This window comes from Schistocerca nitens, chromosome 11 (assembly GCF_023898315.1).
Source record: "Schistocerca nitens isolate TAMUIC-IGC-003100 chromosome 11, iqSchNite1.1, whole genome shotgun sequence".
In the NCBI taxonomy this organism is placed as follows: Eukaryota; Metazoa; Arthropoda; class Insecta; order Orthoptera; family Acrididae; genus Schistocerca; species Schistocerca nitens.
The window spans coordinates 159,544,716-159,567,635 of record NC_064624.1 but is presented as its reverse complement, the minus strand read 5'-3'; the positions used below and the strand labels follow the sequence as shown (position 1 = coordinate 159,567,635).

The 22,920-nt window shown below is 41.9% G+C and overlaps 1 protein-coding gene across 5 annotated transcripts in view; it reads left to right on the top strand.

Annotated features, from left to right (window-relative positions):
* Window positions 1-22,920, top strand: part of LOC126213208 (uncharacterized) — a 572,957-nt gene that overhangs the window by 26,607 nt on the left and 523,430 nt on the right. For 2 of the 5 annotated variants that reach the window (XM_049940844.1, XM_049940840.1), the window contains 4 exons: window positions 3,638-3,765; window positions 4,828-5,003; window positions 9,913-10,121; window positions 13,055-15,266. In XM_049940844.1, the coding sequence (XP_049796801.1) occupies window positions 3,638-3,765; window positions 4,828-5,003; window positions 9,913-10,121; window positions 13,055-14,556 (2,015 nt within the window). In that variant the 3' untranslated portion in view covers window positions 14,557-15,266. Of the gene's footprint in view, window positions 1-3,637; window positions 3,766-4,827; window positions 5,004-9,912; window positions 10,122-13,054; window positions 15,267-22,920 lie in introns of those variants that run through there. The other 3 variants (XM_049940841.1, XM_049940842.1, XM_049940843.1) reach the window with 3 other exon arrangements.

Genomic DNA, 22,920 nt, shown 5'->3' with positions numbered 1-22,920 from the left:
AGCATTTTCCAAGTATTGCAGAGAAGTTACAGCAAAATTTCCCCAAAACAAATAGAACACCTGTAAATAATGTTGCACTAAATACAATGATGTTACTTCCAACCACAGAGAATGAAGTCAATAAAACTGTTCAAAAATTAAAAAATAAAAGTCAGTAGGCTTAGATGAAGTACCAATGAATGTACTGAAACAATGCATAGAGATTATACAAAGGCCCCTTAACAAATATAATAAATGAATCCTTCACATCAGGGACATTTCCAGAGCAGTTAAATCGGGCAAGAGTTGTACCTTTGCTTACGAAAGGTAACAGAGAAGACAAAGAAAATTACTGGCCCATTTCCCTGCTGTCACCATTCTAAAAAATAATAGAAGCAATTATGAAAGACAGATTAATGAATTACTTGAACAGATACAATCTTTTAAGTGAATCACAGTTTGGTTCCCAAAGTGGCAAAATTACAGAGTCAGCCAGAGCAGAATTCACAAAAGTTGTACTTGATGTTCTTGACAAAGATGAGTGTGTCACAGGTATATGTTTAGATCTTTCTAAGGCCTTTGATACAGTTGACCACAAGATTCTATTAAATAAATTAGAAACATTAGGAATAAGAGGGTATCTAATGACTGGTTTCGATCATACCAAGCAGGTAGGGTACAAAGAATAGAGATAACACATACTTCAAATAGATCTAAACATTTAGTAAAACACTTATCAAAACCAAAATACATTAATATAGGGGTTCCGCAAGGTAGCATATTAGGAGCAATACTATTCCTGATATACATCAATGACTTTCTCAGTAGCGTTACTCTCGGTGAAAAAATTATCTTCGCTGATGACAGCAAAATTATAGCCACTGAGAAAACAAGGGCACTTCCAGAGAAAGCAAATGAAGCTCACAAGGAAGTTTATGATTGGTCAATAAGCAATTAAGTGACATTGAACATAAAGAAAACTAATACCATGAATTTTGAAGAGGGAGAATGACAATGTTAAATTAAATGTAGATGGCACCTCTATAGACTGCATAACAAATGCAAAATTTCTAGGAATGAATATTGATTCTCAGTTGAAGTGGTGTGAACACACAAAGGTACTTGCAAACAAAATGTCATCAGTGTGTTATGCCCTTAGAATCCCATCATCAGTATGTAACATGCAGTGTCTTTTCGTTACATGCTATTCATATGTACACTCAGTTCTTAGCTATCGTATTCTTCTTTGAGGAACAAATGCACAAAATATAAACACAATTTTCATACTCCAGAACAGAGCCATAAGAATCATAACCAAAAATGGTAGTCGAGCTCATTGCAAAGATCTGTTCAAAACACTGGGGATTTTAACTGCTCCATGTGAATACATTTACCATTCAGTTGTAAACATCAAAGGTAACATTGGTAATAACTGCACAAACAGTTCTGTCTATGACCATAGAACAAGAGCTGGAGTCATATTAAATCTGCCAAGAAAAATAAACATAAAACTCAAAACAGCATTTTCTACCAGGAATAAAACTGTACTTTAAATTATCAAAACACATAAAAGAAATTGCAAAAATACACTTATTTAAAAAGGTAACTAAAAAGTACCTGTTATGTAATACATTTTATACATTGAAAGATTACTTAGATGAAACAGAGAAGGGGTTTGGTAAAAAAAAATCTTATTCAGATAAATAATAATAGTGATTATAAAACATCCAACATTCCACATAACACCTTCACATTTATTTTTTTCCTTCTTTTCTCATTATTCTGTACAAATTGCTGTATCTCATGCATGTCAGTAACTCTACGTCAAATAGACAAATTATACATCTTCATGGCTGTTACTGTTATTGGCACAAAAACAAAGTAAATATATGACATTTTATTACAGCTGACAAATTCGTCACCAAGATGACACCATCAGCATTAATATTTAAAACAGTTCTGATGTACAGTTTGTTTCTGGTCCCAGTTGAATACATACAGTCTATTATTCTTCAGAAAAACAAAGTATTGTCCATAAATATAGAATTTACTTATGTAGCTTAGTTACCAACTGCTATCAGAACCACACATCAAAATATTGTGATATGCAACTCTGGTCCATGTTTTCGAACTGGTATTTCATGGAGGGAGGGAAGCTCAGGGGAAAGGGGGCAAAGTGGTTGAGAAGATAGGGGGACTTGATGAGTTGGAAGAAGGCAGAGAGAGATGTTGTGAACATAACAGATTTACCTTTGCTGAAGGATTCGGGTAACTTCCATAAAAAGAGAGAGTTTTCCGCTAAAGTTACAAAAATTGAGGTTATGTAGAACATTACTGTGAAAAGAGTTTCGAAGAATAAGCAACTGACGCCATGACCTTATGTTATGTATTAAATTTGTCTGATTGTCGATAAGGTTGTGACGGTGATATTTGAGGTGTCTGTGTATTTCAATTTCTTCAACTTACCTCTACTTCCAGGCAATGTATGAAGACCTTTTAGGGCTGGAATGATACTATTAAAATCATGTTCGTTGTCAGGATGACTCAATACGGGTTCGCTGTGGAAGAATTGACACCTAGGTAGACTGTGAGTAAAAGAATCATTGATGAAAACACAAAAGCCACTCTTCTCCTTGTTTGGAGTCTAGTTACAAAAACACAAAAATAGCTGTCAATCAAACCACTGTATGGAATTCCTGAGGCCTGGTAAGTCCAGTGTACTGTAAGCCACATAGGGCTGAATCACAACCACTGGGTACTGTCTCACGAGGAGCACTAACTGTATCTGGTTACTAGAACACTACAACGCATTAGAATACCAAGTTCCTGATGGTCTGCAGTTATATGTGCCAGGCCTCGGTGTGGAATGGTGAAGGCTGCTGCCGGGCCAACGTAGCATCGTAGACGAAGATCCGAGGTCGGCAGACAGGGTAACGTCTGAGATCAGGCCGCTAGAGGTCCCAGGAGAGTCTCTGACTGATGAGCCGCGGTAGTGGTCAGCGTAAAGCCCAGACGACTTGTCAGCGATCCGTAGACAGGTCGGTGTGGACTGCCAATCCGAGGCTGTGCAGCGCCGTAAATAAGGTCGCAGTGCACGACCTACATGCGGGCACGTGACACGTGGAGGTGAAATAGTGGGCGCAGTAAAAGAGCTGTGGCCGTAGATGTGCACACGCTGCCGTTGGCGAACCTGACACCTGTCGTGGTGGCCACCGAATATCCTGCCGACAACAATTCAGGCCGTTTGGTTGCTGTCTGGGATATTCAGTAACATGTGAGCCTTGTGTTGCTTGGTTGATGGGCTTGCTGCCATCTAAGCTGGCTGCAGTGGGTTTTGCTGGCGCTGGGCCACAACTGGTTGCTGTCTGGTAGGCATGTAGCTGCAGACACATCGGTCCTCACTTAAATGTTCACCAACACGACCTCTTCACGCCTTATCTGATCTATCTCTGCTGTACGAGTCTGGTAACGCTGGGTCAAGGTGTCCATGCTGCAACTCTTACTATTTCAGAAGTTGAGTGCTGATCTAGTTTCAAAAAGTGAATATCATTTCCATGCAAATTGTAAGCTGGTGTAGTCACAAAGTGAAAGTTGGTGCTTCTACAGAAATCTGATGCATGTGACTGTTCACTACTATTTCGTCTCTCTCCTTGCCCAGAGTTGCTGACCGAGATGAAGGTTTACCAAGAACACGCCTCCAACTACTGGCGAGAGAAGGCGCAGCTGTTCTCACTTGGTGTGAAGCACATCTCTCGACTCTTCGTTCCCCTCGCATTCGAACACCTGGTAAGTGATGTTTTTTTTATGTCCTTTTTTAGCTGTGTCTTATGTACGAGCTGCGAGAGAATGGCACACACAGCCTCGCATAAGTGGTCACTTCTTGGAATCCACTTTCTGATTTATATGCCTTACACTGTCCTGGTCATTGTCTGTCCGACTGTAATGTTACCTCTCTGCAAGAGCTCTGACCCACCCTTACGCTTGTGATCCACATGGGCTTATTACACAAAGAGGGCAACCTCTGAACTGATCAGGATAGGTCGTCGGCATAATTTTTTCGTATTTCCCCAGAACTGTCCCAACAGAGCTTGGAAATTCCTTTTAGGTGCTACTTTGCAATCCCAAGTCTCTTGGTTACATATCTAGTGGCAATGGGTCTAGATTCTCCAGTCGCGTATTTTATCTCGCCAACTGCGAATCTGCTTAGTTGGAATGTGTTACTTCTAACGAGTAGGTGGAAGGAGGCAGTCAGGGATTAAGCAACCAGCCTAGCTACAGTACTCAAATAATGGACCGCAAGAATACCTCCTTGTGCACTGATACTGATGCTGCCATGTAAGACACAGTAAGGAACTTCGCCAAGGGTCGACGGTAGATAATATGAAAATTATAGCATATGTAGTCGATGGGATCATATGGGAGGATAGTGAGCAGATATTGCAGAATAAGTAAATACTTGCCAGGTGATGACTGGAGAAGCAGGCGTGGAAATGAGACTAGCAAAAAGTCAGGTGACGAAAATCTAACGCCCGGCACCACATGGCTGCCGGATTGATAAAGTAGATAGACCTGAATCTTATAGAACACCTGCATCGACACCTCACCTCAGTGCAGCACTCTGTGAAGAATGGGCTGCCATTCCCAAGAAACCTTCCAGAACCTGAGTGAACGTATGCCTGCGAGAGTGGAAGCTGTCATCAAGACTAAGGGTGGGCCAACACCATTTTGAATTCCAGCATTACCGATGGAGGGCGCCAAGAATTTATAAGTCGTTTTCAGTCAACATCCGAACTGGCTGCTCTTTATGAAGTGATGAAAGCTATTGTAACTGTTTTCTTCGTGTCTCAGGATACACACCCGAATGATCAGCGACTCCACAGATGGATTGAGAACATGGGACGGGTGGCAGACATGCTGCACACGAGGCTGAGGGGTTGGGTACAGGACGTGCAGTCCATCAGCGAGCAGATAGCGAACTACAAGGTGGAAGAAGACCAGAAGAGGCCTGGGAGGTACATAGTCAGGTATGAGCCAGCGAACGTACAAATATTTCTTGAACTCATTGGTGAAAGCTTATTTCGTTTTAGTCATTTGGACGTACATTGACGGAAAAAAATCGCAACACCAAGAAGGAGTTGCGCGGCATAAACGAAAGTTGGTAGACCTGTTTCTACGTCTGAAAGTTGATCTCTATTCATATTTCGCGTCAGGCGCTATCAGCGCGGCGCTGAAGATCCAAATCACGTTTGCTTTGATTACACGCTGTAACGGCTGTGACCGTTAGTTACCTTTGAGATTCGACTGGGTGAACTGACGTTAGTCAGGAATGCCTTTAAGGCGACAAAGATGCCAGTATCAACACCTGGGTGAGTTTGAACTTAAAATCGTTCTCCTTAAAATTTTCTGGTTTACTTACTTAAATAAAGTTCTCCAGTATTGCAGTTGTTCTTCAACTGTTCACACTACTTCATTTGCAATGTGCCTGGCATACAGAATTTACACCATCTAAATATTTAAAATACATCCTTCATTATTGTACAACGCAGTCGATGTTTTGCTGTTGTCTGGTTGAGCAGTGGCTAAGCGCTTGGCAAAATAATGCGCTGGAGCGAGTTCCCTTTTTCGAAGTCAGCAGCCTCTTTCAGAGAGACGTATTCCATGTCGGACGTTGTACGAACCTTCCTTGGGTCCATTCAGTAGTGTAACGTGCCGCCCGTTCAGCTTTTCCAAGTGTTCCTTGTGTGCGATTGGCTACATTCGGGAAACGGGAAGCTCTCCCACCATACGGGAACACCACTGGATGCTCCAGTGAACCACCGCTGTCCGGCAGTACCAACACTCTTGCTGCTGTCGCTCGCGTGTAAGTACCACTGTTTCTTGGAACGCTGGCTAAGATAATCTCGGACGCTTTTTGTGAAGCTTAAATGCTACATTCATTCCCGGAATAACTTTGTTTATTTTAATTACAAGTTAGGAAGTGTTTTGGCTTAAATTTCGTAAGATCGGGGCGTGATTTGTGAACTTGTAATTGCACTTTGTTTCTGGTCTTGGGGTGACTATGTCTTCAACATGACCGTTATATAGCTAGATACCTAATGCATTTTATTCTGCAAAGTGTTAAACCCGCGGAGTAATTGATTTTTTGATCTCAGTGTGATTTCCCCTGATCCATAAGTGATTTACACCTATGCTTTTGTTCAAAACAGGTAAAGTCATTAAAGATCTTGGGTACTCAGTAAATTAATCACCTTCAGCGACTTTCTTGTAACATTTGCACCTGTTTTATGTTGAATTTACTGCAGTTTTACACTTTTCTTTTGTGTCCTGTACTTGCCCTTTATTCTACTAATTGTAACTGCTTATTTAATACGATGAAGAACTTCGAGTAAAACAAACCACTGCATGCATGAAGAAATTTTCGTGAGTCAGGATTTGTCGAATTTAAGGTAACTTTTTGGTGGCGGTTTGAATTCAACTTTCATTCTCTGAAGCCCCTCCCCTCCTCCCCCACCCTTCCACTGGCATAATACTGTAGTTCTGTGCTGAAACTCCTGTAGCTTCCCTTGTGTGAATGACTGAAAAAACACGATGCAGAACCATTCACTAGTTGGAGTCTCCTGAAGTCTGCTCCCCAGCCTACTAGTGAAGTGATGATGATGGCAATAGACTAAAGAACTTCTTTTACAACAGACATGTATGTTATCGAACCGATTTTAACTATATATGACGGTAGTATCTGTTCCCGAAAGAACAGTTACCGTGGATGACCATGCAGCTTTGCTAGAAATTAATTGTATAATTCAATGGAAACCCTAGCTGCAAACAGGCTACGAATGTAGTGGTGTGGACATGTTGGGAATGTGGATCTCAAGGGGAGCGTGCAAGGGATAAGTCCCTGCAGACGCACTATCCTCTGTGCCCGCGGTGGCTCAGATGGATAGAGCGTCTGCCATGTAAGCAGGAGATCCTGGGTTCGAGTCCCGGTCGGGGCACACATTTTCAACATGTCCCCAATGAAATACTTCAACGCCCGTTTGCAGCTAGGGTGTCCATTTAATTATCATTTCAGAACCGATTTTAATTCATGATTCACTTTGTACACTGTTTGGACGGTTTTGTGAAGTGTTCAACGTATGATTGTAATAAGTGGCCACTTTTTTCTGCAGTAATCTTCTGTTTGATCTCACACTATGCACTTGCCACCTTTCCTTACTCTCCCCATCAGATCATCTCTGACGCAATAAAAAGTGCTCAGAACTGATTCTCAGGAAGAAATATAAGACTGCATATGTTAAATTATAATTTCTTGTAATGTGAATCATCACTAGATGATCGCATCGAAGCCTTAGCATTATCAGCTGCATGATTCAAAAGAATTTATCAATTTTGTTGCGCTTAACAGGAGAATATAATGAAGGTTTCGTCCAACATTGCGCACGTAGTACATCAGTATAAAAAAACAGAGATCTGAACAATCCTTTCTCTTTAAATATTAACGTGGCCAAAGTAAGTCTCCATCGTATAACAAACATCTCTTAATAAAATATCACGTAGCGCTTTACCTGACAGTGTTATAACCCTATCACTAGAAGAGCAAAGTACGACACTACTGGTTCTTACCAAATTAACAAATTCCCGTGATATTACTCCTCTGAATGGATTGGAAAATCATAGGGACTGTGCTTAGAGGATAAGGTATAAGACTGAGTTTCGTTGCTTGAGAAGTTTACTATTGAAAAAAGGCAATAACAGAACAAACGGAATTCGAACCAAGGTTCTGTTAATTATAAGTAAATTGCAGTTATGTAAAGAGAACAGTCGCCAGGTATTTCGCTACAACTGACTCCCATTAATACATACTGCCTTAATGTTAAAGCAGAAAGCTAATGATGATTACAAGTAAAAGTTTATTAACAGTGGAGCACTACTAACTTTGAAATGAGAATCCCATGTCCGTTTCATTATTGGAAAATACTGTCAATGGAATTGTATTCAGATGATTGGATTCTCTATTCTAATTGCTGTTTGTATCATGAAGGAGGATTCAATTCGTTGTACTATACAGCTGCAATGAAACATGTGATATGTAGATCTGTCACAGCTTGTACCATAGCAGTGAGTCGGTTATTATAGAACACACAAGTTAGAAGAATCACAGCTGCACTTCTTTAGTACTTTTATTGCAATGTATACAACAAAACTTCCACAAAAACTGGCGTGGGGAACCAGAAACTATTCTATAAACTGACTCAGACCAAAGCTAAACGTTTCAGTTAATCCACAATATGAGAAACACTTTAAACTGTATGGATTAAAAGGTAAACACTCTTATATACAAACCTGTACAGTAAATAAACCTGGTGCTGGCGTTTTGATTTAATTAGCTAGTAAACTATTGTGAATGATCCCAGTTTAATTCATGTAACTTTAATACGTTACTGGTATTTCTATAAGAACATCATTTAAGAAAAACACTTTAGATCATCACTTCGCAATTTAACTATCCTTACATGAAAAATATGTGGCGTACTTCAAACATAAGGCCCACAGAATAGTTATGAAATTTACTACTCCACAAAGTTTATTAATTGTAAGGAATGAAAACAATTACTTTTCAGTTAATTAAAATCGGATATTCGGAAATGTCATAGCACATGGGGTAGAAACCTCTCTAGGTAAACGATTAAGGAAAAAGTATAGTTACTCAAAACAAATTCTGCACAACCCCGACTTATCATGGAATAATAAAACACATGACTGGTTCATGTGGTTATACAGCAGTCAACTTATAATTTGTGATGAAGGCGGTGGCAGTGTCGGTTTCCTGTGAAAAATTAACAAAGTGGTGGCATACGTATCCATGGCTCTTGTTGTACAACAGGCTCTGAAAATTTTTCTGTTAGTGTTGCATTTTCGTATTTCAGAGTCCACCAATAAACAGTGAATATCGATTTTGGTGTTACAACCCCCCCCCCCCACTTTTATCTAGCTAGGATTCTTGGTATAACGCGTCCCATTAACTTTTAGATACCAGCCATAATTCAAAATAAAACAGCACCCATTTATTTAACGACACTTGCCCCAATTCATAATAACACGCCACACTTTTAATGGCAGTACATACGTTCTGTATCTACAGTGTTAAATTTGATTTGCGATACCAATGACCCATTATCTAAGAACCTGTGACAGATAGAGATCTGAAATATTTGGGAAGTGTAGTTTCACTCCTTTGCTGATTACAGGGCCAGAATCATACTATACAGACAAATAATTAGTTACTTATGACTTGTGTTCATTTCTTTAAGTCCACGTTTGCTTCTGTGAGTAAAAATCCATCATAGGTAGAAATGTTTTGGTGGTCCACAGCAGCAGTATACTAAGAGGTAACATAGTTTACAATTAGACGTACTTATCTGTAACAGTTCCTGAGATAATGAGTTAAATATTTAGAAAAAAAGTCATTTTCAGGAAATCAGGTTGTAACGTTTCCTTTGATGTTAAGTCACACTTGGAGGCCTGCTAGCTCCTAGAAACGCCAAGCCCGTAAGCGTTATTTGGATCCTGTTCTTCATCATGCTGCAAATCTAAAAGCTTCTTTCCTTTCGTGCCTCTTGCTTCTTTAGTCATTTCCTCTGCTGCACACTGGGCTTTCATAATTCGAAGTTGGTCCATTAGCTGGAATGCTTACTTTATATGTGCTCCTGGAGTGATACCATGTTGCTCTAGTCTCTGTCCCAGTCCAGTATATTATTTCCACATGGCAGTAAGTTTCATTTATTCACACAATAACAGACCCATTCGCTTTCCATGTTAATGTCTAAGTCACATTCTGGATAATTTCACATAAATGCATATACATTTCATGCTTTGATATGCTGATTTTATTAGCTTTCTTTATTTGCTTTTAAGCTTTGAGCTTGTTTGTTACAGGAAACCACTGCTAAATCATGGGCTGCTGTTCCACCATGAAGTTTACCTCTCATTTCTCGACGACTTTAGTGCACAGTGTGAGGAGCAACAGCCAAAAGCATCACAGATGTTTGGTCTAGCTGACGCAGTTTACTCCTTCTATCGTGAGCACTGGTTCAAGCAAGGAGTGTACTACAGCCGGCGTATTCCAGCTCATATCAGCATTGTAGGTAGGTTCAGCACTGGGACGCACCCACTCCATGTTTGTACACTCATGGCTGTTGAGAACTTACTAATTTGAGAAGTGATCTTCAAAATGCTATCGACATGTTCAGCTTTAGATCTTTCGTGAGATCCTTCGTCACACAACATATTTTTACCAAATCCATGCCTAGAATATGCAATCGTATCATTAACCAAGCGTTGATAATCTGTCGTTGCCATTGTGTAGAACCATCTAAATCCTAGCCACAAGAATATAGATGTAAAAATTTATCCAATGTAATGACTGTCAGACCCGAAATTAGAGAAACCGTCCAACCTATCTCCATTATAAACAAATCCACCCCCATAAATTGTGTGGAAATGTACAATGATTATTCACTTGCATCATCTACAGTCATCCACGATCCCATATAACTCCATACATGCAAAGTGAGGATATCATCCACTAAATCAATCTTACCTTCTTCTCATCTCAACAACTCCTTGTGTCCCATCCCCACTGTCAAAGACACATGTTTTAAAAACACTGTTTTCTACAACATCCAGTCACTTAGAACCTACATGTAGTGTCCATCAGTTAACGATAACAGACCTGTTCCTTTTCCATGTTAATGTGCAAATCACTTACTTCCAGAACCACTCCTCCTACGTTTCTCCCTACTCCAAGACACAAACCTATATCTAAACCTGCATCATCACCTAACCCATCATGGTATGCCAGCGGCATAACTTCCTGTCCATACTGTATATTCTCTTAGCTCCTATAAAATCCTCTTCACCCATATGTTTTCTGAACATGACATTCATGCATTAATGTAATTCTTATGATCAAAGTACGCAATCCACTTCTCATCTAAGAATCGACAAACAACATAATCCCCACCACAAACCCTGAGGTTAGGTTGCCATTGGATGCAAGTGATGTATCCCCAATCTAGCACCTCATCCTTAACAGTAATCTGAAGAATCTAACATTAATCTGTATCTGACCCTATGACTTCTTCATTCACATTCATCACATCATCTTCATGTATATTACTACCACAGATCTGAAAATCGATAGATGCTCTCCTGCCAAAGTTGTATGATGGAGTGAGTTTGCTGACAGTCTGCAAAATTACCAGATTACCTTATGTCAACATACACTGTCTAAAAGCAACACCATCGTACATATCATACTTGCCTAACCCAACCTCTTTCGGTGGATTGCTGGACCTATCCTCAAACCAACTGAGAGTGATTACCAAACATTTGTACAATAGAACGAGCTTTTCACTCTGCAGCGGAGTGTGTGCTGATATGAAACTTCCTGGCAGATTAAAACTGTGTGCCGGACCGAGACTCGAACTCGGGACCTTTGCTTTTCGTGGGCAAGTGCTTTACCATCTGAGCTACCCAAGCACGATTCACGCCAAGAAGTTTCATATCAGCGCACACTCTGCTGCAGAGTGAAAATCTCGTTCTGGAAACATCCCCCAGGCTGTGGCTAAGCCATGTCTCCGCAGTATCCTTTCTTTCAGGAGTGCTAGTTCTGCAAGATTCTGTAAAGTTTGGAAGGTAGGAGACGAGGTGCTGGCAGAAGTAAAGCTGTGAGGATGGGGCGTGAGTCGTGCTCGGGTAGCTCAGCTGGTAGAGCACTTGCCCACGAAAGGCAAAGGCCCCGAGTTCGAGTCTCGGTCCGGCACACAGTTTTAATCTGCCAGGAAGTTTCATTTGTACAATAATCCTCCCAAAATATTTGGCTGGCCCAATGGGACTCCATCTGTAAACACTTTGAAATGCATGCAATCACAACACCTCTAGCCGAGCTTACTCACACTCCTCTTGCCAAAATGCCTTCAGCTCTACCAATCCTTCCTTCACAGCAGAGTCAGAGACATTCTTACATGGCGTCTGTAACCTTGTAGAGGTCAAGAAACTCTGGGATTGGTGTACATGTATGAAAATAACACCACATTTCCCATAAACTAAACAAAGTATTGGAAAGTGTTCCTTCTCCTCGTTATTATCTTTTGTGTAGCAACCAACCATTAACAAACAACCTCAGCAAAGCTAAAATTAGTGCCTATTGGATGAGTTTTTAATTCTGCTGGTTATTGATGACTTACTTGTTTTTTGATGGAATATCTCGATAAATTTTTAGGAGAGCAACTTTAAAATATCGACTCGAATTTTCTGTGGAATAGACTGAATCTCACATTAGCATCCCCCCTTTTAACTTCCTCTTAAAGCACTGCATACTGTTGTCATTAACAAGCCTCAAAGCTTTGTATGAATCCACCTCGGTGATGTAAGTCACGATATTATTTCCATTAATAATTGTGCTTCATAATCAGACAGTAGATTAGCAAGTAGTCACATGTTAATTGTTCCTACCTGAAAACTATCTATAAAAATATTCTCATTCCCATAAATCGGTGCACATCAGTTTAAAAATTGATACTGGATTAAAACATCTAAATAATAACTCTAGCTCCTTTTTACGTGCAGATGTTTTAAGAAAACTATATTTAAATCTCCTGAATTCCGAAATTTATGTTGACATTAGGCCTTAAACCATTGCTGGCTTGGGTGGCCGAGTGGTTCTAGGCGCTACAGTCTGGATCTGCACTGCTGCTAGGGTCGCAGGTTCGAATCCTGCCTCGGGCATGGCATGGATGTGATGTCCTTAGGTTAGTTAGGTTTAAGTAGTTCTAAGTTCTAGGGGGCTGATGTCCTCATAAGTTAAGTCCCATAGTGCTCAGAGCCATTTGAACCATTTTTGAACCTTAAACCATTCAAGGTAACTACCCTGCATATTTGTTGGTTGTAACCTTTTCTAAATACAGCCCATCGACTGTTTAGTTAAACAAGGACACAAGCTTATCGCCTGGAGACAGTCTGAGTTCAGGTACGGTAAGACCACGAGCACCACATGCTTGCTGCGACTGTTTTGCAGATGAGGAGTGGCAGCTGGAGGACAAAAGCAGCGCCACGCTCTCCGTGGACACCGGCTGCATGCAGCTGTTGGCGGACGCCCTGGACCACCCCACGTGTCCACTGGACGACCCGCCACCAGAAACCATCCAGCAGCGCCGGCAGTGCCGCGAGCAGCTGTGGGACGACATGGTGCAGAGGTGGCCCCACGTTCCCGTCACCAGCTACCTGGCCTACACGCAGAGGGCGGACGTCAACCTCTGCCTCTTAGCCTGGATGGCTGTCAACTCACTGGGCATTTGCCAGGACGTCCCATTCAGTGTGGTACAGTCCATACATGATGCTCGCTGCTATTTCGACAGCCCTGACGATCAGTCCTGCCTGCAGTCGAACGCCACAGACGCCATCTGCTCTGTCTCCAGAGCTATTCTGCTGCTGAAGTGTCGCGATTTTTCTTCCTCTACGCCGCCAGAGTTGTGTGTCGTCAGATTTTACACAAATGGATCGTACACGACGACGGCCAATGCAACGTGGGCTGACATGGACTACAAATGGTACGGAAAGCCAACGGAGAGAACGCTGCGGTACAAAGACACTTTAAACAGTGCCACTTTGAAATACAAAGATTTTAAAATCGACGGCTTAAAACCTCTAGAAATGTCATTTATAGGACTGAACATCATTTTCCGCATTTTGACTGCTGGAGCGTATGTGTACCTTCCCCAGTTACGTAATTTGCCCGGTATGATATTCTTGTCCTTTCAGATTACGGGTATAGTCCAGATCCTGTGTTCTGAGATTGTGTATCGTGTGGCAGGTGTCCCCGACTTATCTACGATGGTACTAATCGATAGCGCCCTCACACTTCTCAGCTGTATCTGGCTAAACTCGTTCTGCTACCAAATGTACGCATGCATTCGCCATCTCAGGCTTCCTAACGACCTGATACCTGCTGAAGCGAGAAAGATATTCTGTCGTCAGGTGCTGTGTGTGCTAATAACCTGGACTATAGTGTGCACGGCAAGTATAGTTATGGAAAGTGCCAGCAAATATTTTCTTTTACACATCCGGATAATATACCTCACGGGGATTTCACTGTCGATAATTTTCAATTTGGTTTGTCTCGGACTGATTGGATACATGTACCTGCGTACCAACAAATCCATGCGTAAACTCAGTATTTCCAGTAATACGAAACTCGGCTCGAAGACACAACTCATTTACCTGTCAGTTAAGACCGTTTTCTTAAGTGGGATTGGTATAATCATTAGAATTGCTTTCCACCAGGTACAAGACATAGCACAGATTGTGTACTACGTACATATTGCCACAATGATGCAAGGACCACTGCTGTTTGTGCTTTTCATTTGTAACGAAACAGCGCTCCCTGTTCTCAAGTACAGAGTACTTGCATGTTGGAATCCAGAAATCGTCAGTTTAGGGCAGGAGTTGTGTTCTTCAGCTGAGAGAAATCTGGCAAAAAGGAGGAATGAAGAGCCCCTGGCTGCAGAATCGTCGTTGTAATCGCCGTGAGAGCTCTCCTCAAAGGACTGTCTTCATTGTAGAGTGTATAAAGGTAGAATCTAGCCGATACGGCAACATTAACTGTGACCGATATGGTACTACCAGTGTCTCAGATTACTAATTTGTTCTTTATGTGATTAATTTGATCCTTATTTGTGCATGCCAGAGTTCCTCTGCGTATTTTAATGCACTGGGATTAAGTACTTACTGACTGAAATTGATTCTGTATTAAATTAAGAGGAAAATTCTTGCTCTGCTTCTTCTAACCAGTTATATGGCGAAACTATAGAATTTAAATAAAGACATTTTATATCTAACGTCTGTCAAAGACGAAAACGATACAAGAACTTCCTGTTTACTGTAAATTATTGTAACTACTGTTATATAAAGTGAAGGCAACCTAATGTACACTTACAGTGGATGTACCGGTATCTTAGTCCTTTCCCCTGATTCATATTAAGCTGTTAACAGACCTGAGTATTTACCTAATTTTTTCGAACTATGTAATCATTTAGTACATTATTAATTGCAGAGTCATGGCTTGTCTCTTGCCCCACTGGAAATGGAACAGCCTGAGATTCGATCTTCGATTGCTCCTCGGAATTACCTCTTTTTGGCAGTTTTTCATGACTTTCACCTCATATGATATTGTACAGCATTACACTCCAGTTTGAGACGGAATATTTCATTGACAGTATATTTATGTGCATATCCAATTAATTATTAACATCACTTATCTTATGAGAAACATGCAAATTTTATAAAAGTGTGTAAAAGCTGTGCATGTATATGATTTGTATTTCAAGAACTATGCCAAGGAAAATTAATGTCAATGTGAAATCAGAGGAAAAGAGACATTGAGACTCTTGAATGGAAGTAGTGTGTCGATAAGCGTCTAAAAGCATTAGTTGGACTGATTGGAGGTTCTAATCGAGAAATTGGCAGAAGATGTTATAGTAAAGGACACTGATAATTAAGTGTAAAATGCGTTTTGATATGAAGGCAAACCATTAAAAGAAGCTGTGTTGCATGGGATTGGAGTGTGGAGTTTGAGAGACGGATTGGTGACTTGTTGAGCGAGAGGTACTGCAGAAGTCATCAGAAATTAATGTGTACCCTGTGTGGTAGTCTTAAACAAGAAAGAATGTTGTTTAAAATGTTATTTGTACAACGAAACCTGTCTGCCCGCATCTCGTGGTCGTGCGGTAGCGTTCTCGCTTCCCACGCCCGGGTTCCCGGGTTCGATTCCCGGCGGGGTCAGGGTTTTCTCTGCCTCGTGATGGCTGGGTGTTGTGTGATGTCCTTAGGTTAGTTAGGTTTAAGTAGTTCTAAGTTCTAGGGGACTGATGACCATGGAAGTTAAGTCCCATAGTGCTCAGAGCCATTTGAACCATTTGAAACCTGTCTAGCTTGAAGGGTGAAACCAGTTGGCGCTATGGTTGGCCCGCTAGATGGCGCTGCCATAGGTCAAACGGATATCAACTACGTTTTTTTAAGAACCCCCATTTCTTTATTACATATTCGTGAAGTACGTAAAGAAATATGAATGTTTTAGTTGGACCACTTTTTTCGCTTTGTGATAGATGGCGCTGTAATAGTCACAGACATATGGCTCACAATTTTAGATGAACAGTTGGTAACAGGTAGGTTTTTTAAATTAAAATACAGAACGTACGTAGGTTTGAACATTTTATTTCGGTTGTTCCAATGTGATACATGTACCTTTGTGAACTTATCATTTCTGAGAACGCATGCTGTTACAGCGTGATACCTGTAAATACCACATTAATGCAATAAATGCTCAAAATGATGTCCGTCAACCTCAGTGCATTTGGCAGTACGTGTAACGGCATTCCTCTCAACAGCGAGTAGTTCGACGTCCGTAATGTTCGCACATGGATTGACAATGCGCTGACGCATGTTGTCAGGCGTTGTCGGTGGATCACGATAGCAAATATCCTTCAACTTCCCCCACAGAAAGAAATCCGGGGACGTCAGATCCGGTGAACGTGCGAGCCACGGTATGTTGCTCCGACGACCGATCCACCTGTCATGAAACATGCTATTCAGTGCCGCTTCAACCACACGCGAGCTATGTGCCGGACATCCATCATGCTGGAAGTACAGCGCCATTCTGTCACGCAGTGAAACATCTTGTAGTAACATCGGTAGAACATTACGTAGGAAATCAGCATACACTGCACCATTTAGATTGCAATCGATAAAATGGGGGCCAATTATCCTTCCTCCCATAATGCCGCTCCACAGATTAACCCGCCAAGGTCGCTAATGTTCCACTTGTCGCAGCCATCGTGGATTTCCCGTTGTCCAATAGTGCATATTATACCGGTTTACGTTACCGCTGCTGGTGAATGACGCTTCGTCGGTAAATACAACACGTGCAAAAAATCTGTTATCGTCCCGTAATTTATCTTGTGCCCGGTGGCAGAACTGTACACGACGTTCAAAGTCGTCGCCATGCAATTCCTGGTGCATAGAAATATGGTGCGGGTGCAGTCGATGTTGATGTAGCACTCTCAACACCGATGTTTTTAAGATTCCCGATTCTCGCGCAATTTTTCTGCTACTGATGTGCGGATTAGCCACGACAGCAGTTAAAACACCTACTTGGGCATCATAATTTGTTGAAGGTCGTGGTTGACGTTTCACATGTGGCTGAACACTTCCTGTTTCCTTAAATAACGTAACTATCCGGCGAACGGTCCGGACACTTGGATGATGTCGTCCAGGATACCGAGCAGCATTCATAGCACACGCCCGTTGGCCATTTTGATCACAATAGCCATACATCGACACGATATCGACCTTTTCGGCAATTGGTAAACGGTCCATTTTAACACGGGTAATGTATCACGAAGCAAATACCGTCCACACTGGCGGAATGTTACGTGACACCACGTACTTATACGTGCAGTTCAGAACTTGTAAGGGGTGTCCCACGAGTATATGTCCAACATACGATGACAAGAAGATAGAAGTGGACATTGTCAAATTCTTGGGATTACAGCTAGATAATAAATTCAACTGGGAAGAGCACACCACAGAACTGCTGAAGCGTTTTAACAAATCTCTGTTTGCAATGCGAATTTTGTCAGACGTAGGGGATATAAAAATGAAAAAACTGGCATATTATGCTTACTTTCATTCCATAATGTCATATGGGATTATTTTTTGGGGTAATTCATCAAGCCAAGCTAAAGTTTTCCGGGCACAAAAACGTGCAGTAAGAGTTATATGTGGTGTGAACTCGAGAATATAAAAAAATCTTCACTTTGATTGAATTACATAAACACGAATAAGAATCATATTATTTTGCGTCCGCAACCAAAATCATTGATAGTAGGCACCGTAAATAATCAATCAGAAACAATCGTTCTTGTTTAACCATGTCTCAAGAGACTAATAACACTACACACTTGCAACCAAAGTTACACAGCCGCGTCATACCACAACCTCATAAAGAACAAAGAGATCTTAAAGCTTAATAAAACTGAACTGCCCACATAAAGGTCCACAGTGAAACATGCTTATACTAAAAATGCAAAGTGGCCAACCAAGATCGCAAAACTTGCACACAGGAATAATAACAAGTCGCATTAAAGATACTGCATGGGGGCTTAATTCTCAGAGTGAAAATACCCAGAAAAAAGTCCAATTACTGATTTATCACACTGCGAAATGTTTTTATTGGCGAAAAATTGTTCCATACTTACTCTCTCGTACCACATGTCTAATCTTCCTTCGTGCATAGAGAAACTAAACTACACTACTGGCAATTAAAATTACTACACCAAGAAGAAATGCAGATGATAAACGGGTATTCACTGGACCAATATATTATACTAGAACTGACATGTGATTATATTTTCACGCAATGTGGGTGCATAGATCCTGAGAAATCAGTACCCGGAACAACCACCTCTGGCCGTAATAACGGCCTTGATACGCCTGGGCATTGAGTCAAACACAGCTCGGATGGCGTGTACAGGTACAGCTGCCCATGCAGGTTCAACACGATACCTCAGTTCGTCAAGAGTAAAGACTGGCGTATTGTGACAAGCTAGTTGCTCGGCCACCATTGAAAAGACGTTTTCAATTGGTGAAAGATCTGGAGAATGTGCTGGCCAATGCAGCAGTCGAACATTTTCTGTATCCAGGAAGGCCCGTGCAGGACCTGGAACATGCGCTCGTGCATTATCCTGCTGAAATGTAGGGTTTCGCTGGGATCGAATGAAGGGTAGAGCCACGGGTACCAACACATCTGAATTGTAACGTCCACTGTTCAAAGTGCCGTCAATGCGAACAAGAGCTGACCGAGACGTGTAACCAATGGCACCCCATACCATCACGCCGGGTGATACGCCAGTATGGCGATAACGAATACACGCTTCCAATGTGCGTTCACCGCGATGTCGCCAAACACGGATTCGACCATCACCATGCTGTAAACAGAACCTGGATTCATCCGCAAAATGACGTTTTGTCATTCGTGCACCCAGGTTCGTCGTCGAGTACACCATCGCAGGCGCTCCTGTCTGTGATGCAGCGTCAAGGGTAACCACAGCCACGGTCTCCGAGCTGATAGTCCGTGCTGCTGCAAACGTCGTCGAACTGTTCGTGTAGATGGTTGTCGTCTTGCAAATGTCCCCATCTGTTGACTCAGGGATCGAGACGTGGCTGCACGATCCGTTACAGCCATGCGGATAAGATGCCTGTCATCTCGACTGCTAGTGATACGAGGCCGCTGGGATCCAGCACGGCGTTCCGTATTACCCTCCTGAACCCACCGATTCGATATTCTGCTAACAGTCATTCGATCTCGACCAACGCGAGCAGCCATGTCGCGATACGATAAACCGCAATCGAGATAGGCTACAATCCGACATTTATCAAAGTCGGAAACGTGATGGTACGCATTTTGTCTTACTTAAGCGAGGCATGACAACAACATTTCACCAGGCAACGCCGGTCAACTGTTGTTTGTGTATGAGAAATCGGTTGGAAACTTTCCTCATGTCAGCACGTTGTAGGTGTCGTCACCGGCTTCAACCTTGTGTGAATGCTTTGAGAAGCTAATCATTTGCAAATCGCAGCATCGTCTTCCTGTCGGTTAAATTTCGCGTCTGTAGAACGTCATCATCGTGGTGAAGCAATTTTAATGGCCAGTAGTGTATTAATCGCGCATTCTCGCCGACGTCGCAGATGCCGGTACCACAGTTTCCTATTGCGGCGACTGTAAAATAAGATGGATTGTCTGATGATCCGCATAACGCGGAGGTGATGACGCAGGGCCCTAATAGCGCTCCAGCGAGGCGCTCCTGGCTGACCTCTACACCTGGCGCAGGTGCTGCAGAGTCGCGGCTGCACACGCGCCTCCCCCGCATTCTGCTCTCCGAGCGAGGCTGCGGGGCTGCCGTCCAACGCCTTCCTGTCCGCCTGGGGCAACGCGGTATCCGACCTGCCGCACACTGAGGCTCCTGCAGGCGTTAAACACGGCGAGCTCACCGTAACTGTACAGCTGACCGGCGACAGTGTTACAGGCCCACGATTCACTGCGGTTGTCAACGGTCCGTCCCGAAAACGTGGATCACCTGCACTTTTTTGTTCCCAACTGCCCGGTACTCTAGGACCAACGGTTCCCGTCAGGTCACCGAAGTTAAGCGCTGTCGGGCTGGGCTAGCACTTGGATGGGTGACCATCCGGTCTGCCGAGCGCTGTTGGCAAGCGGGACCCACTCACCCTTGTGAGGCAAACTGAGGAGCTACTTGACTGAGAAGCAGCGTCTCCGGTCTCGTAAACTGACATACGGCCGGGAGAGCGGTGTGCTGACCACATACCACTCCGATCCAAAACCAGTGACGCCTGTGGGTTGAGGATGACACGGCGGCCGGTCGGTACCGTTGAGCCTTCGTTGCCGGTATAATAATAATGTTGTGGTTTTCAGTCCTGAGACTGGTTTGATGCAACCCTCCATGCTACTCTATCCTGTGCAAACCTCTTCATCTCCCAGTACCTACTGCAACCTACATCCTTCTGAATCTACTTAGTGTATTCATCTCTTGGTCTCCTTCTACGTTTTCTACCCTCCACTCTGCCCTCCAATACTAAATTGCTGATCCCTTGATGCCTCAGAACATGTCCTACCAACCGATCCCTTCTTCTAATCAAGTTGTGCCACAAACTTCTCTCCTCCCCAATCATATTCAATACCTCCTCATTAGTTATATGATCTACCCATCTAATCTTCAGCATTCTTCTGCAGCACCATATTTCGAAAGCATTTAGTCTCTTCTTGTCCAAACTATTTAGCGTCCATGTTTCACTTCCATGCAAGTCTTTTGCTACCTCTAACGCAATTACAATGTCATCGGCGAATCTCAAACTTTTTATTTCTTCTCCATGGATTTTTATACCTACTCCGAATTTTTTTTCCTTTACTGCTTGCTCAATATACAGATTGAATAACATCCGATAATAATATAAATAATTAATAAGTTAGTTATTTTTTTGGAATGTGTAATCAATAATTGATTTGTCAGGAGGAAAGCTAATAAATGAAAAGTACAATTAATTTAAATATTTCATCCGCATACAAAAATCACTTACTTAATCTTTTTTACCTTTTTTGTTGTTTGAAGTGAAGATCAGTAGACTCCTAAGGTGCTGGAAAAACATTTAGTTAGCGATCTTAAAATCTCATGGGAATGGAGAAAAATTCAGATTAGTTCTAAATTAATTTCGTGGGTAACGCGTTGACAACGTAAGAAAAAATGTAGTAAAGAAAAATCTGTAACGTTTTATAAATTGGGGATTGGTAACCGACCGTTACTATGAAATGAAAGCGGAAATCCCAATTAAGCAATTATTATTTCACAAAGTAAGTTTTTTATACAGACATCTGACATCTCGAACACTAATCGTACAGTTTTGAACAAAATAAAGAATTGTGCCGTATTTCGGTGAAACAAGTAGAAATTACAGTAATCTCAGCTCGGTTCAGAAGCGAAAGAAAAATATTCATAGTAAAATCATTTCGGTAATTACAATTGCCGATAATAATGACGCAACTAAACAAATTCCTAAAACGAGTACATTTTGAGTTCATTTGAAATAAAATTTAAGAATATAGGAGTCTGGTAGCGTAAGATGCTGTCGGAAGGGTGCGCGACTAAAGAGAGAAAGAAAAGACGAGCGCGCATTCTTATACAGGACAAAATACAGACGATAATGCTACGCCGTTCTCATTATCCTGGGCGTACATATTCGCTGACTTGCAGCGCAGTCAAGTGACACAAAGATTAAAGTCTATCTTTAACTTTTGATATTTCGATAAGAAAGGAAAATAGTACATTATTACGTCGCGGGCAGGACACAATATTACACCAGTTCGGGCGCAGTAAACTGCCGCTGTCAGAGCACAGATTCTTTCGGTTAATCTTTGCAGTATCTCACAGTTATCTCGTCCAGATGCCTTTCCTCTGCTGAGCACTCTCCGTTCTCCTTGTATTCCGCGATCGCTTCTTTACATAAGACGAGAAATTCTTAGTAATTTTAGTCAGATACATTGCCGATATTTTATTTACGAATTCATCAAACACTTCTGCCATTGCACTCTTTGCGCTAATTTTGACTCAGACTAGCATTTGTTTGCCAACCAAACCTTTAACCCATTATTTATCATTGTCTCTTTGTTGTGGCGCAAATATCTTTTGTTTTTACACAAGCATTGAAATCTTTAGCTTTCGTTTTTGTATCTGACGGCTGAACTGACTGCTACAATGCTTCCAACTGAAAAGGAGTAATTTCTCCCTAACAAACTTTTTTGGGATGGGGAGGGGCGGGGGGGGGGGGAGTTAATATGCCCTTGTTCTGTCCGTGCACTTAGCTGCGCTGTGTGCCTCCTGGTAGTTTCTGTATAACAAGGAATTTTTCACGTCTGCTGAAGTAACTGCCATATCATTTTATGCGTCCCAATAAAGGGCAATGGTATGTTACATTATTACTACTTTGTTGATGTGCCGTATGACTTCTTCTTACAAGGGAACCTCCCCATCGCACCCCCCTCAGATTTAGTTATAAATTGACACAGTGGATAGGCCTTGAAAAACTAAACACAGAGCAATCGAGAAAACAGGAAGAACTTGTGTGGAACTATGAAAAAAATAAGCAAAATATACAAACTGAGTACTCCATGTGTAAGATAGGCAACAGATAGGAGAGTGCCGCGGTCTCGTGGTTAGAGTGAGCAACTGCGGAGCGAAAGGTCATTGGTTCGAGCCCTCCCTCGAGTGAAAATCTTACTTTCTTTATTTTCGCAAAGTTACGATCTGTCCGTACATTCAT